General features: G+C 56.8%; 5 protein-coding genes across 5 annotated transcripts in view; 4 read left to right on the top strand and 1 right to left on the bottom strand.

Annotated features, from left to right (window-relative positions):
* Positions 1 to 349: 349 nt before the first annotated feature.
* On the top strand, positions 350 to 1,858 carry L226DRAFT_546390 (glycoprotease; the record flags this gene model as incomplete). Its single annotated transcript, XM_067682418.1, has 7 exons — positions 350 to 534; positions 589 to 649; positions 702 to 783; positions 830 to 918; positions 996 to 1,531; positions 1,589 to 1,665; positions 1,725 to 1,858. 7 exons carry the CDS (start codon positions 350 to 352, stop codon positions 1,856 to 1,858), a joined length of 1,164 nt encoding a protein of 387 aa, XP_067534394.1.
* On the top strand, positions 1,789 to 5,115 carry L226DRAFT_536095 (uncharacterized protein). The gene is made up of 6 exons (XM_067681040.1): positions 1,789 to 2,421; positions 2,483 to 2,645; positions 2,691 to 2,815; positions 2,864 to 3,029; positions 3,080 to 3,700; positions 3,748 to 5,115. The coding sequence occupies exons 1-6, from the start codon at positions 2,281 to 2,283 to the stop codon at positions 4,620 to 4,622; spliced, it is 2,091 nt and encodes a 696-aa protein (XP_067534393.1). The 5' UTR covers positions 1,789 to 2,280; the 3' UTR covers positions 4,623 to 5,115.
* L226DRAFT_98525 (uncharacterized protein) lies at positions 4,768 to 5,430 on the top strand. The gene is made up of 2 exons (XM_067687408.1): positions 4,768 to 5,148; positions 5,210 to 5,430. The coding sequence occupies exons 1-2, from the start codon at positions 4,913 to 4,915 to the stop codon at positions 5,316 to 5,318; spliced, it is 345 nt and encodes a 114-aa protein (XP_067534392.1). The 5' UTR covers positions 4,768 to 4,912; the 3' UTR covers positions 5,319 to 5,430.
* Positions 5,431 to 5,693: 263 nt separating this feature from the next.
* On the top strand, positions 5,694 to 6,809 carry L226DRAFT_464777 (NAD(P)-binding protein; the record flags this gene model as incomplete). The annotated part of the gene is made up of 4 exons (XM_067675884.1): positions 5,694 to 5,995; positions 6,063 to 6,519; positions 6,571 to 6,639; positions 6,699 to 6,809. The coding sequence occupies 4 exons, from the start codon at positions 5,694 to 5,696 to the stop codon at positions 6,807 to 6,809; spliced, it is 939 nt and encodes a 312-aa protein (XP_067534391.1).
* Positions 6,810 to 7,148: 339 nt separating this feature from the next.
* Positions 7,149 to 14,646, bottom strand: part of L226DRAFT_510120 (uncharacterized protein) — a gene marked incomplete at its 3' end in the record, with an annotated part of 37,388 nt that continues 29,890 nt past the window's right edge. Inside the window, exons 9-15 of the mRNA XM_067678246.1 lie at positions 8,909 to 8,986; positions 8,705 to 8,861; positions 8,593 to 8,654; positions 8,331 to 8,539; positions 7,661 to 8,278; positions 7,339 to 7,614; positions 7,149 to 7,278 (exon numbers count right to left, since the gene is read on the bottom strand). Of these exons, the coding sequence (XP_067534390.1) occupies positions 7,149 to 7,278; positions 7,339 to 7,614; positions 7,661 to 8,278; positions 8,331 to 8,539; positions 8,593 to 8,654; positions 8,705 to 8,861; positions 8,909 to 8,986 (1,530 nt within the window). The remainder of the gene's footprint in view (positions 7,279 to 7,338; positions 7,615 to 7,660; positions 8,279 to 8,330; positions 8,540 to 8,592; positions 8,655 to 8,704; positions 8,862 to 8,908; positions 8,987 to 14,646) is intronic.

Here is a 14,646-nt window from a genome sequence, read left to right as displayed (position 1 = left end):
GCCCTACTTACCGTGAATACAGCTTGCTTCTGAACATCCGCCATGTCTACATGTCGAACCCTTCGCGGAATCGTCTACCTACCTTGATCACAACACACACGCTTCGTCTTGGAATTACTCGGTGACTCACCACTCTCGAGATGTGGAGTCCTCTCCCCAAATCACTGGCCCTGAATGAAGGTAGACAAACGGCATATGCGACGCTGAGGCGGTCCTAGTCGATAATGAGCACGAGACGGTGCTTTCGTGTAGATGAAGGAGTAGTCCTTGGAATAGCGGTCATCGTCGTGGTTGTGCAGAAAGAAAAGACTGGTAAGCGCCGTCATACTCAGCTTTCTTCTCGACGCTCATGCGCTATGCTAACCTTCTGCGCACACGTCTCCCCAGCTTGTCCATAACTTGCTCTCTTCGCCATGGAACGTCTCGCAGATTCACCGTACTCGCGCTAGAGTCCTCCGCGGACGACAGTTGTGCTGCCGTGGTCACCTCGGACAGGAAGATACTCTCCAACGTCGTCATCAACCAGCAAGCCTTGTATGCCATATGTGTTCTGCTTTGGGTACATTCCTTTGACCCGTGATGGACTAGCGTCGAGGAATATGGTGGAATCCATCCATTTGTCGCGCTGCATGCGCACCAGCGCAACATGGCAAGTCTTCGCGTCGTCACCACGCCGACGCCTATTCACCTCGTACGCGTAGCCAGGAGCTGTCCAGAGAGCGTTGAAAGAGGCGAACCTGACCATCAACGAGGTTGACGGTATTGCGTTCACGCGCGGTCCAGGTACGTCGCCGCGAGAGTTTCGTTTTATTCAGCTGACAGCGTCCAGGGATTCCCGGATGCCTCAGCGTATGCGGGAATGCTGCGCGCACCCTTGCGGCAGCTGTGAACAAACCGTTGGTTGGCGTGCATCATATGGTGAGTTCTCGCATTACGCTCGTCATCAACACACGAACATCACGAGCTGCCAGTGACGAACCCTTTCTTCCCTACAGCAAGCGCACGCGCTCACGCCCTTCCTCACCTCCCCCACAGAAGCCCTCCCAACCTTTCCTTTCCTCACACTCCTTGTCTCGGGCGGCCACACACTCCTTCTGCTTGCCACCTCCCGCATCGCCTTCCGCATCCTCGCGACGACCCTCGACGAGAGCATCGGCAACGCCTACGACAAAGTCGCCAAGCTCCTCAAGATCCCGTACTCCGGACGCGCCCCCGGGGCCGCGCTCGAGCAGTTCTGCACGTCCGGCGAGGACGACGCACCCGAGATCCATATGCCGCGACCCATGCGCGGCCGGCTTGCGTTCTCGTATACGGGGCTACACTCGACTGTCGAGCGGTACTTAGACGCGCAGCGGGGCGAACTCGACGAATGTGCAAGGCTCGGCATCGCGCGGAGCTTCCAGAAGGCTGCGGTGGGGCAGCTCGAGGATAAGCTCGCACTGGGGATACAGCAGTGCACGCAACGAGGGATCAAGGTGCAGCATCTGGTTGTGAGCGGAGGTGTTGCGAGCAACACATTTTTGCGGGAGAGGTAAATATGTCTGTCCGGTACTGCAGGAGTGTGCTGACCATGGGTCGATCCGCGCAGGTTGCGAGCATGTCTGGACGCGGAGAGCCCGGACGAGCGCATCGAGCTCGTCTTCCCTCCCCCGCACCTGTGTACCGGTACGTCGTTCGTCGTCGTGGGTTTGGGATGTTGGAGCTGACAAGCATGCGATGTATAGACAACGCGGCGATGATTGCGTGGGCAGCGATGGACCGCTTTCTTGCCGGCGACACGGACGAGTACTCGCTCGAGTCGCGGCCGAAGTGGAGTCTTGAGGATCTGGAAGCTGGAGAAGGGGAGAGTAATAGATAGGTGAATACAGAAGGATATGGGCTTCCTTGATTTAATCCTGATCCTGTCCGACAGGATGGTCCAAGAGCGTAGTTTCGCCAACATGCGCGACGCGAGGCCAAAGTCGTACAGTATCGAGCTGAGACAGAGGGCGCGTGTCTTCAGAGCCATGCTGATGTAGTGGGCACAAGACGGGAACGAGGCAACGATGCTTGCAGGAAATGCTGGAGGCGCAGCCGCGCACTTTCTCGGGCATGTGGCACAATCTGCTCGAGCCACCATGACATGCATCTATAACTGCCCAGCATCCAAGTTATGGGATCGAACAATGCGATCTCGCTGCCTGCTTACATAAGCCCGTTTACAAGAACAACATTGGGCGCTAATGCACTTGCCTTCCGTTCACTCTCATCAGCTCTCATCCATACCCTCGTCTCGTTATAATGGCGGGACGGATCGTTTTGAATTTCTTTTGTCCCGACCGCAACAGCCTTGACTCCATTCTTGTCAACCAAAATGCGAGGGTCGTAGAAATCATAGAGGCGGTGATGGTCAAAATACCAGATCAGCCTTCGATTATGCTCGTGCGAGTTGCCGCTACGCCGCTATGTCACTGTCTCGTAGCATACTGACATCGCGACCCAGGTTCCTCCCGGCAAACTCGACGCAACTGCGCAGTTGCATGAGATATGGCAGGCGTTCCGTGGTCTCGATCGGGACAAAGACCTTGTCCGACCCACGCGCCGCACCATCGAAGCTTGGTGGTCAAACGTACAGGACGACGACGTTCATCTCATCGTGAGACCTAGTAAGTCTCCATAACAGCTGGCTGTTCTACATCTAACGTTCGCAGGTCGCTATCCTTCGATCAAAGTTTTCGACATGGGAACGAGCACGCTCATTTCGCAGCAGGCTAGTTTGTCTGGTTTGGCACAGGACGTTGTCCCTCAGGGTAAGAAGGATCACGATCTTTATCAGGTGTGTCATCACTTGCGATGTCACGTTTGGTCGCTCACATCCCTCTAGTATCCCGGAGGGACGGATTGTTCTTGTGACGATAACTTGGAAGAGATCATCGTTTCCCAGGGAATAAACACTCTCACGAAGGTCGACAAGGGATCCACCTTGGCAAAGATTGCTCCGTGGGGATTCAAAGAAGGAGAACTACACTTTGTACTTGTTCCGCCTGGCTGCAAGTTGTCTTCTCCTTCATGCTCTCTTGAGATGCTCACCCCTCTACAGACGTGGCTCTAGAGAAGGACACTCTACAACCTCTTCCATTCAAAGAGCGACGCCTCGCCTACTTCAAACATACTCCGACTAAGGCGCCGTCCTTTGAAGCTACGGCATCCGAGTTCAGCACTGCGCAGAAGAACAAAGGGCGTCGGATCTATTGTGGTCGACCCTATCAGCTGTCCACACCGCCATCTCTCCTTGATGAGACTCTCTGCCAGCTTCGTTGTGACATTCGGTCAATTGAGCCTGATCCCGCGGACATCCAATGTTACGAAGCTCTTCGCGCTGCCGGATCCGGGTTATTCCCCGATGAGGACGCCCGTCGAGAAGCATTCACCGGCATCCTTACATCAGGCGGCATTCTCCCCGCATACGCGCGGCGGGGATATATAGGGAACACGAAGTACAACACCGACGGTGATCTGCGCGCTGCGTGCTTGGATCGCGAGCTTGTGTACTATGTGCAGGAGATCAAACGCGAGATTGACACCTCCACTGCCGACCCATATGTCGAAGCCATTCACTACTGGATCGAAAATATTCGAAACTTCTTCAACGCAGCTGACCCGGAGGACGACGATTTGGTGGCAAAACTCAACTTTCCTGCAATAATCGTTCTACATTTCGGTATGTGTCTCCATCTACTCGCCAGCCTTCACTCACTCCGAAGACAGGACCGTACCTCGCGATTGCCGCTGCAGCCTACGGAGACGAACCCAACATTGAGCATCTCTGCATAATTCCCCTTCACGTGCATACGACCAACGATGACGAGCTCGCAGCTGGAGACCGGGCGCTAGCCGCTTTACGCGTCGCTCTTCAAAGACTGCGGGCCTCTTGCCCCACTCTGCCCATGAACCGCGGTCCACGAGCTGACTTTCCCTTCCGCGACTACTACGTGGACAGCGAAAATATTTATCATCCGTTCACGTACGTGTCATCAATCGACGGGCAGAGGATCTTTCGCGTCTCCGAGAATGGGATTGGGACGCCTCTTTGCGTGAAATTCTGCAAGCGTTATTGCGCCGAAGCCCACGCAGCCGCTCACTCCGCCGGCTTCGCCCCCGCGCTGCTCGCCGTGAACATCGTCTACGACTGGACCATGGTCGTCATCGACGATAGGTCTGCAGAGTACTCGAGTACTGTCTGGGACATCAAGAGGAATGCCCAAGATGAGGCGGACGAAGCAGAGCAGGACGAGGAGAAGAAGAAGGCAAAGCAAAGAGCGAAGGAGAATACGAGGAAACCGAGGCCCGCCGTGTCATTGGCAGACGCGCAGAAGGAGGTCAAGTCCCGACTTCAGCTTCTGCACGACCGTGGATTCGTTCACGGAGACGTGCGTGATGTCAACGTGCTCGTCCGCAACGAGGACGCGCCCGGAAACAGGCCTAACATCCTCATCGTCGACTGGGACTGGTCTGGCGCCTTGGGCGCGGTGAAGTACCCTCGTGGGATCAACATGGAACTGGCTCGCCCGCTTGATGCTCGGGCTGGTGAGCCAATCAAGCCTGAACATGACTTATGGATGGCGTTGCGTTTGCTCAATTGATCCTGAGTCCGCAGTGTCTGTTCGCGGCTGGGTAGCCATGAAGGGGGTGCAGGTGAGCCGTGGGGAGCCGAGGATAGGACTGCTGGCGGTGACCCATTTCACATTCGGCCCCGTCTCGATCGACGCCTTCCACCCAAATTGTTCGTTGTCGCCCTCTTCCCGTCCAACACTCACGCCCGCGCGGCGATCTCGGCTCCGTTGCAGGAAGGACAGATATGTCGTCCATGGGAACTGCTGGCCGTCCGGCGGGTTCAGTGCTAGGATAGACGCTATCCTCGCCTGGATGGCGCATGTCTACGGACGGGATACGGCCCCGGAGGATGACAAGACTTGGGATCCGTTCACCTACATCTTCACCGGGGACGATTAGGGAACACGTCGATCCTTTGTCTATGTTCCATGGAGTGGTATTCGGTATACGCAATGTCTCGGTGTCGATCTACTTGTTATTTTTTTTGTACGCTCTGGTAGTATCACCCCTCTTTATGCTGGAACGGCGCTGGAGGCACTCACTTACAACGGCAAGGTGAGCCTTGGCTTCAAACCTCAAACTGCTATCTACGGTGGCTGCTCACTGGACTCGCCAGTACCTGCGTCTGTGGGCTCGTTCTGCGGATCCTCACCCAGCTGCGCTTGAAATCACAGAACAGGACAAAATGTGGACATGGCTGGAAGCGCAATCTCGCCGGAGCATAGGCTGACAAGCCTCTTAGGATATCCTCCAGTGTAGTCGCTTGGGCCTCGCATGTCGAGATTTTCATGATCCTTGAACTGGCACAATCGGCTGCATTGGGTGATGTATGGGTGAGGATGATAACATCATGTGCTGGACTGTGGGTGTGGGTGAATGTCGACATCTCGCGCCAGTCCGCCAGTCCGCCAGTCCGATGTTCTCGGAATCTGTGGACCGTCCCCAAGCCTTTCGACTTTGAGCCCCCATCAATTCATCTCACGCACAGTTACGATCTGCTCCGAAAATCACGGAGCCCATCCTGTCTCCTATATAACATGTTGTGGTACGTAGGCACCGGCTCCCAACACTCGCCCCTCGCTTCCCTAGTGCCCTTACCCATGTCTTTCTTCCAGTGGCTGCAAGAGTCGTTCCCCCCTGCACCAAAATGGCGGCCCGAAGATGCTCCTGATCTCACCGGGAAGGTCGTGATAGTTACGGGCGGGAATGCAGGGATAGGTCGTGAAATCACCAAGGGACTTCTCAAAAAGAACGCTAAAGTCTACATTGCGACTCGCTCAGAGGACAGAGCACGGGAGGCTATCGATGTTCTGACCACAGAGACGGGGAAGAAGGCCGCGTTCCATCAGCTCGACCTGAGTGACCTCGCCCAGGTCCGAGAGTCTGCGCAAGCGTTCGCAAAGTAAGTACATATAATACCCACCCATTGTCAGGGAAGCCGTTGCTGACGAAAAGTTACTGAAAAACAGGCGAGAATCACATATCGACCTCCTGTACCTGAACGCAGGCGTGATGCTGCCGCCAATAGATGCTCTCACGAAGCAAGGCTACGATCTCACGGTCGGCATATCCCTCATCGGACATCACCTCTTCCTCCGACTCCTGTACCCTCTGCTCCTGGCGGCTCCCGCTCCCGACCCGGCACGCATCATTTGGGTAGCTTCATTTGCCCATCACCACGTTCCTGGTGGCCGTCTCAACTACGCAACGTTCACAGACGGGCCCGAGCGCCGCAAGACGGGACTATTCTTGCTGTATGACGAGGCGAAACTTGCCCAAGTGACGCTGTCGGTATATCTTGCGAACCGGGCGAAGGAACGCGGCGAACGTGTCGTCAGTATTGCCCTGCACCCGGGTAATATCAATACCGAGATTTTTCGTGATAAGAAATCATGGCTTTTGAAGCTCTGGGTACGTGTCTATCCAGTAGTAGGTAATCTAAAACGTGAACATACTATCTAGCACTGGATATTCGAGTGGCCAACGCCATACGGGGCGATTACGCCTCTCTACGCAGGGACTGCCCCGGAAGCTGTAGAACACAAGGTAACGCGACGTGATCAGTCACTGTCCTCCAGACATGCTAATAGACATTCCGACGTCAGTATCTGCGTCCATGGGCTCGACCAGGGTCCCCGAATCTGATCGCACTGGATGTGACGGAGCAGGACAAACTATGGAACTGGCTGGAGGAGCAAGTGAAAGATTACCTATAATCGCAGTCCCGCCCATCCTAGCATGAGTAGCTCACCGAATCAGGTCATATTCTGCGCATCGCGCTCTTCTGTGGCTATCCTCTGCAGTAGGCTCTCTATCCTCGACATGCGCTCGTCAAGTCGGTTTTCGAGAGCATCCAAGCGGCGCTCGAGCGTCAGCATGCCTCGTTCCAGAGCCTTCATCCGCGAATCCGAAGCTCCGTCGCCGTCTCGGTGGGCAGTTCGCAGACAGCGTACCAGCCCGTGATCGGCTTCATGAGTCCCTTTGTTGATGGCTCCAGTAGCGTCGCAAGATGGACAAATGAACACGTCTCCTAGACTGACAGTGAGCGTTTGTATTCAATGGTAGATATAGCGAAGTGACGAACCTTCGCAGTCGCTGCAGAACCAGCAAGGGTAGTGCACTATCCTCGCGCAGCCTATGCAGACCGGTGCCGTAGACATCGATGACTGCCGGCGGGTAGCCAGTCTGAAGATGCCAGGGGCGAATGCGAACGAATGCGGCGCAGACTCAGATGAAGACCTCGACTGCTCGTCACGATCCAACAAACCGCGAGCCCTGGAGAGCGCCGCCTTGCTCGCCTTGAGCACTTTTCCGCTCTCGCGTGTGATGGCTATGGCTCGTAGCTTGGCAACATCGTGGGAGGGAAGATGTGGCTCCGGCAAGTCTTTGAGACGGACGACGACGCCCATGCACTCGGGCTTGTCGCAGAAGTCCACTGTGTCGTCGATACCGCACTCCAGACAGAGTATCCGCGCTCCCATGATCTTCGCATCGCACTGGTCGCAATAGTAGCTAGGGAGCCTCAGTAAGCCACAATGCTGAACCAGGGAGAAGTATTGTCACGCACTTATGGATGACGTTGCGAGACCGCAAGACTGCGAAGTAGTAGCACGCGTCTGCATACGTCGTGGTGCGGAACAGCTCGCTGATATCCACGTTCGTATCCCCAGCAAGAAAGGCCTCCCACTGGCGCCTCTTCGCTCTGCGCTGTTCCAAGAGGCGCGTTGATGACAGTTTCCGGAGAACCTCCGTATGCACCGCCGTCAACGCGAATGACCATCGTGCCGCGGCCTGGTTCATGCGGAAATGCTCGGGTGGTGGTCGGCAGACGAGTAGTTCCGGGGAGATCCTCCTGAACTGGAAGAAGTTGGGCATATCGTTCTTGACCATGCCCCAGACTCCCGCGAAGACAGACCCCTCCAAGTGCAGATTACCACGGAAGTACACATTGAAGTTCTCGTAGTGCGACGGGACGAACCGGAGCCAGAGCTCATATATCGGCCGTCCAGCCTCGTCGTGCTCGACGTTGCCCGTGATAACGAACTCAGAACCGCGATGGGATACGCAGCCACGTGCGATGTAGGATGCTAGCCCGTCAGAGTCGGCGGGGCGGAGGTTGAAGGAGTACATCGATGCGCCCGGCTTGTCCAGTTCGTTGTAGAAGAATCCATTCCAAGTGCCGAGGCTGTAGGACAATGAGCCATCATGATCATTGGGACGTTGCTAGCAGCACTCACATTCCAGCGAGTTTTACACTGGCCTCTTCTGTATGCGTTGTAACGCTCTCTTGCGCTGGGGGATAGAGGTGATCTGTAGCAAGCGGGAAATTGAGGATAGTAGCGTCTAGCGGGGCTTCCTCCTCCTCATTGACGGGAATCTCGAGAAACGGGTCCTCTTCACAAATCTTGAGAGACCACAGTTTCTTCTGATCGTGCCAGTAGGCAAACTGCATTGATGTTGAGCGCAAAAGGGGCAGGTAAGTTTGAGAATAACCCATACCATGCCATATGCGAACTGCTTGAATGACTCTGAGCTCGGATCGGGGCGATATTCAAAAACATCTGTGCTCGAGTTAGCCAGTGCGCATCACCGACGGTCGTGGATACTGTACCTTTCAGGTGGCAGTATCGCTCGTTGACTTCCCCGCAGACAATCACCAGGCTGTGCCACGACAAAATCAGCTCTTCAGGGCTGACGTACTTCGTCTGACACAGCCTAAAGACCTGCAGATCTCGTGAAAGCAACAGATAGAGCGTCGGGAAGATTTTCTGTGGAATGTCAACGACGCAGGGCACCACCGAGAATGCACACATACCTCCTCGACTCTTCCCGGTCCAATGATGAGGGAGAGCGTGTCTGGTGCGTCAATGAGATAGCGCACGGTCTCCAGGCCCTTACGCAGCATGCCTTCAACTATGAGTGGATTTGCTGGACAAATACCAGAACACAGTGAGCGCCTGCACCGCTTTGCACTTCTTTGCACCTTTTGCACCCTCTACCCCCGTCTAGCACCTCCTAGCACCACTTTGCACCACTTTGCACCACTTTGCACCTCCTAGCACCTCCCAGCACCTCTTCGCACCTTATCGCACCTCTTTGCACCTCTTCGCACCGAGCGCCCACTAGCCGACCGACATCGCAATCCGCGCCCTTAGCCACCCTTTGCACCGTTCAGCCCCGTCTAGCACCGGATCGCCCCCGCTTGCACCCAACTTTCCCCATGTCCTGCGTGGCCGGCTATATGTCCTCAGGTAACAGCATCTTCGTTATTGCACCTGATTGCACCTGATTGCCCCGTATCGCACCTCTCATCCCCTCTTAGCCCCCTGTAGCACCATATTGCACTCACCTCCCTCACAGCCACCTCGGCATCAAAATGTCCGATTGACACGCTTCGCACCGTTTTGCACCGAACCCGACAGATCGGTGCAAGCCGCCACAACCAATCCTCCACAAACGTTGCGTTGCAACTTACCGGGCTTTCCAGCCCGGACGCCACCCTCCGCTCGTTGTACACATACCCCTGTGCCCCGCTTGTCCCCCGCCGTACACCGCGTCGCAGATGGATGACCCCCTCGACAACATACGCCGGGCTTACCACGCCCTCATCGAACGAGTAAACGTCGCGTTGCGCACGCAAGTGGGCGATACGACACGCCTCCGCGAGGTTCGAGGTCAAGCCCTCTCCCTGCGTACCGCTGCAGACCAAGTTCGCACTCTGTCCTCCTTTTCCCCGCGCCGCCTTTTGTTTACTTCTGATCCTATAGCACCGTCATCTCATACCTGTGGACGAGTATCAGACTCTGCTCACCAGCATCGAGCATATTGTTCGCGACCTCGACGGAGCTTGCCACCAGTCTGGGGACCCTCCAGACGGGCCTCTTATTCCCATCCTTCAGACAGTCCATACCGGCAAGCGCGGTCGTCCTTCCAAGGTCATCGACCGCACGTTCTTGCAGTACGCTCTTCAGCTCCGTGGCCCCACTCGCATCGCCCAGCTCCTGAAATGCTCTCCGCGCACTGTCCGTCGTGCGGCTCTCCGTTATGGCCTCGTCGACCCCGCCCCGCCCCCCTTCCGCACTATCACACACGAGGACGGAACGGTCACCCGCATACACACATCCGTTACTCCTCCCGTGTCCCAGCTCAGCGACGACGATCTCGACCGCCAAGTCGCCGACATCCTCACCGTATTCCCCAACTTTGGCCGTGTCATGCTGGCAGGGCAACTCTCCGCACGTGGCCATCGCGTACCCGACTCCCGTATTCGTTCGTCCTACATACGTGTGCGCGGCGCACCGCCTGTCTTTGGTCGACGCCGCATCATCCGAAAGAAATATCGTGTGCCTGGGCCCAACTCATTGTGGCATCACGATGGACAGCACGGTGCGTTACCCACCCTACACACCCGTACCGCTCCTACCCCGTTCTGATTGCCTTTGAAGGTCTCATCCGCTGGAAGTTCGTTAATCACACCTTTATTGACGGTTCCTCACGTCTAGTCGTCGGCACTGGTGTTCATTCCAACAATCGCGCACAAACAGTTCTACGCCTCTTCCTTCGCGCCACCACGCAGTACGGTGTCCCCAGCCGGGTGCGTGGGGACCACGGCACCGAAAACCTCCAAGTCGCGCGATGGATGGAAGAGCATCGCGGCCTCAACCGCGGGTCCTACATCTGGGGTCGGTGAGTCCGCCCTTCACCCTCTCACCAGGTCCCCCCTCAATTTCTCCACCCTCAGGAGCGTTCATAACACGCGCATCGAGCGGCTGTGGTTTGACGTGACCAGTGGTTTTGGACGCAAGTGGAAGGAGTTCTTTCAAGACCTCGAGGATACTTGTGAGCTCGACCATGATGACCCAGAGCATATTTGGCTCCTACACCATCTTTTCCTTCCCGCTTTGAATGCCGACGCGCAGGAGTGGGCCTCGGCGTGGAACGCGCACATGCTTCACGTTCGAGGAGAACGTCCGGCAAGCCCTCGCGAACTCTTCATGTTCGGCATGGCCAGTCAAGGGCCGCGCGGCCTGGACTTGGCGCAGGAAGATGCGGCCGTAGGCGACGATCTCGCGTCATTTGGTATAGACTGGGACACCATCGCGGACCCGGTTCTCATGCGCCACCACCAGTCAGACAACCCCGGTGAGCACCCGGATGTCCCTTTGGTGCCTTCGGGCAGACAACCTGCTCAACTCTCGCACGTCCCCTGTGAGCCACCACCCTGCCCTCTGTCGCAAGCGCAGGTTTCATGGCTCGATCAGCACCTCCGCGCTCACTTTGACCTTTCGTCCAGTGATATGCTTGTACGTCGCCACCTATGGACCTCCGCACTACAGTACTGCCGACGCGTCGCGGGCGAGCGCGCTTTCCGTGGTCGCGCTCATGTATAGTACCGACTGCCCTGTTGTTGCGTCACGCTAACGTGGACCATCTTACGAAAATATATGTATTCGTCCACCGCTACGTCCACCTCCCGTCTGTATGCCCCTCCACCAGGCACTGGCCAGAGTCATTCAAAGCTTCCGAGCAGCGGCGATGGCACCCACTCTCAATCGACTGGGGGAGGTGCGTCACCTTCACGCGGGGTCGGGCAGCGCGCGCGAAGCAGCCTTCAGGTGCCCATCTCTCCTCATGCCCAATCTTGCTGTTGGCACACTCGCAGGACGTGTAACGGATGACCGATTCATTCCCTCCACCATACCGGGCCGTACCATACATCCCCCATTGTGCTAGATACTGATGCCTATGTCCGTCCGTTCATGCTCATGTACCTCTGTGCGACACTATGATGGATCTTCGAGGACGTCATTCACCACTTGCGCTTCGAGTCCTTCGACGAGCTCTCACCAACGTGCCTGGACTTCTCGGAGTGGCCACGCTTACTGCCATGCTTCTTCGAGTCGTCCTTGGTGTTGTCATGGGCTCTCTTCTTCCTTTTCGCCGGACGCTCATCTTCCAAGGACTCGCCGTTGGACTGTGTTGTGGTCAGTAACGTTTGGATCCCAATGAGTTTAGAAGCCATACCTCGTCGTTCCCGCGCGTGCGTTCCCACCTGGATCCAACCCCCGAGTCGCTTGCACTGGGCACCGTCAGAACACCGGGAACCACGGACGTCTGCCCGTAGTGGGCTGCATATCGAGCGTTGAGAGCCTGGTACTCGTAGTCCCATAAAGCCGATGGCCTTCCCAACGTTGCGAAAGGCGGCGGGTACATGGGCAGTCCTCCGGGACGTGAAGTCTCCATGGGCGGCACCGCGGACGGCCCGCCGGTGTACATGGATTGTCCTCCGGGATGAGCAGTCTCAGCGTGGGGCACCGGTGCCCCTACATGGCGGGCGACGAGTTGCAGCTGTTCCCATTGCTCATGCACACGTAATTCTAACTCCGCCTGTGTCAGAGCAATGTTCTCATATTGCTCGGCGCCATAAAGCGCGGGGGGCAAGGCCGATGCCGCCGCAGGAGCAGAGCTCGAGGCACTCGCGGAAGGCTGGACCACGGCGGTGTCGGCTGACGCCGCGGTAGATGCAGTAGTCGTGGTAGCGAGGGCAGGCAGTGGCTCACATTGTGCGCCCACCACACCCACGTTGGCGGCAGGGCCGTGGACGATCCCAGACAGGGGGGTGGCCAACGTGCTGCTACGTTCCCCACCACAGCTCGCATCCGTCGTCGCCATAGCTTGCGGTTGGCCTACCTGCAGCGGCGTTGCATGCGACGTCGAGGCCATGGGTTGTTCCACTTCAACTTCGACAGGTTGGACAACGTCTGGGGCGGGGGTACCGGCGGGTGTCATGGGAACATGGCGTACCTTCATCCCTCGTTTGCGCATTGAGGCCTTGATCTCACGAAGGTGACGACTGACGCGAAAGAATCGCACATCTATGCTCTCATACTTCTCGTCGAGCGCACGCAGGGAGCTATGAATATCGTTCATGTGTCTGTTAAGTTTCTGCAGCAAATCAGGCACCGCAGCGTCCTTTGGTGCCGCGTACACCTCTGCAACGTGTTATCAGTCACGCGCAAAGTGCAGTCAAGTAGCTACACTCACTACCCAAGAACGAGCAATACCGTTTCTTCTCCAAACAAGGGTTGCAGGTCACCGTGCGCCGTTTGCGGACGCAGTGCGCAAGTGCTCCCTCGTGCGCACATTGCACGCATTTCGGCTTCGTGACTTCGACATCGCTGGCGGCCAAGTCGTCCATGTATTCGCTTTCGGACAACTGGTCCTCCTCCTGGGATTCGTGATCTGACGCTTCATTGCCGCTGCTGGTGGAACCTGACTCCTCGGAACCATCTTCCTCCGTCGTATCGCCGGTCAGGTCGACAGTGTCTGAACGGACATTCAAGTTCGTTAGTACCCTTCTCCCAGGCATCCCGGGCATCGTACACGTACCTGGTTTTCCCATGGGCGGATAGTCAGGGGGCAGCGGTTTAGAGGTACCTCGGTCGGGGAGCCAAGCTATGCGGCGATGAATGGAACGGGTTTGAAACCTCCGAGCCTGCCTATATACACACCACCACTACCTCACCAATGACTCACAAGCAGTGCTGCGGTAGTGTGATACCGGCGAAGAGGCGTCATCGAAGCTCCGAAGCCCTCTCGCGCGCAGAATGGTACTACCATGTCCAAGCTAGAACTCGTGCTGCGGCAGTGTCATACCGAACGGGCGTTGAGGAAGCACCAAGCCCCTCTCGCGGGCAGGACCGTGCCACTATGTCCTAGGCAGGCTAACATCATTCTCCAGGGGGTGCGATCCTGTGCTGACATATCAACGGCGTCGTGTATGCATGACATACCCACAACGCACGTCATACAACGCCGCGAAGCCTCCAGGCTAGGTCACTATACAATCGAACCTCTAGCATCTTCACCTCCAACGATCCAACCTGCCACGGGTATACTGTAGGTATTTGATACAACACAGACTGAAGCCCGGCGTCCATACCCGTCCAAGGTCCCGGTGATCCCTCTGTTAATGGTGTGACGCGGGCCCACCCTGCGCGTCATGCCGCTCTTCCAGATCTTCCTGCTCAACTCACATTAGCCCATCACGGGAAACGCTGCACCGGTGAAACGAAGCTCACGGGACATGTGCGTGATATGGCGAGCACTCATCGCACTCCGAGCTGTGTGAAACAACATCATTCTCGGCATGCATATGTCAGTTCAGCAAGCTATGTACCCACTCGGAACCGGGTGTGGGTACCCAGCCACAACCATGAGCGCGTGTGTACACCCTCCCCCTGGGTGGGGGGAGGTACCCCTAGTGCCGCCCCATCGGGCGTCGTAAGTACTCACCTCCATGCACATCGGGTGTCATAGGTAGTCACGTCCAATGCTCCACGTCGATTCGACGACGCAGAACCATGGATCGCAATCTCCATAGCCTCTCGGATTCCGACATCGGTCCGCGGTCGCCTTTTTGGCACCCGTTCGCCTCAGGGCGGGCAGCTCCGCGTCAATACAACGACGCCAAACTGCCGCGCTCGAAGCGTGGGTCGGGGTCTTGAACACGAAGAAACGCATGGCGGGCAGCTCCGCGTCGATACGACGACG

This window comes from Lentinus tigrinus (genome assembly GCF_003813185.1).
Source record: "Lentinus tigrinus ALCF2SS1-7 unplaced genomic scaffold L226scaffold_16, whole genome shotgun sequence".
In the NCBI taxonomy this organism is placed as follows: domain Eukaryota; kingdom Fungi; phylum Basidiomycota; class Agaricomycetes; order Polyporales; family Polyporaceae; genus Lentinus; species Lentinus tigrinus.
Note: the sequence above shows the minus strand (reverse complement) of the source record. Positions and strands in the feature narration are given on the sequence as shown.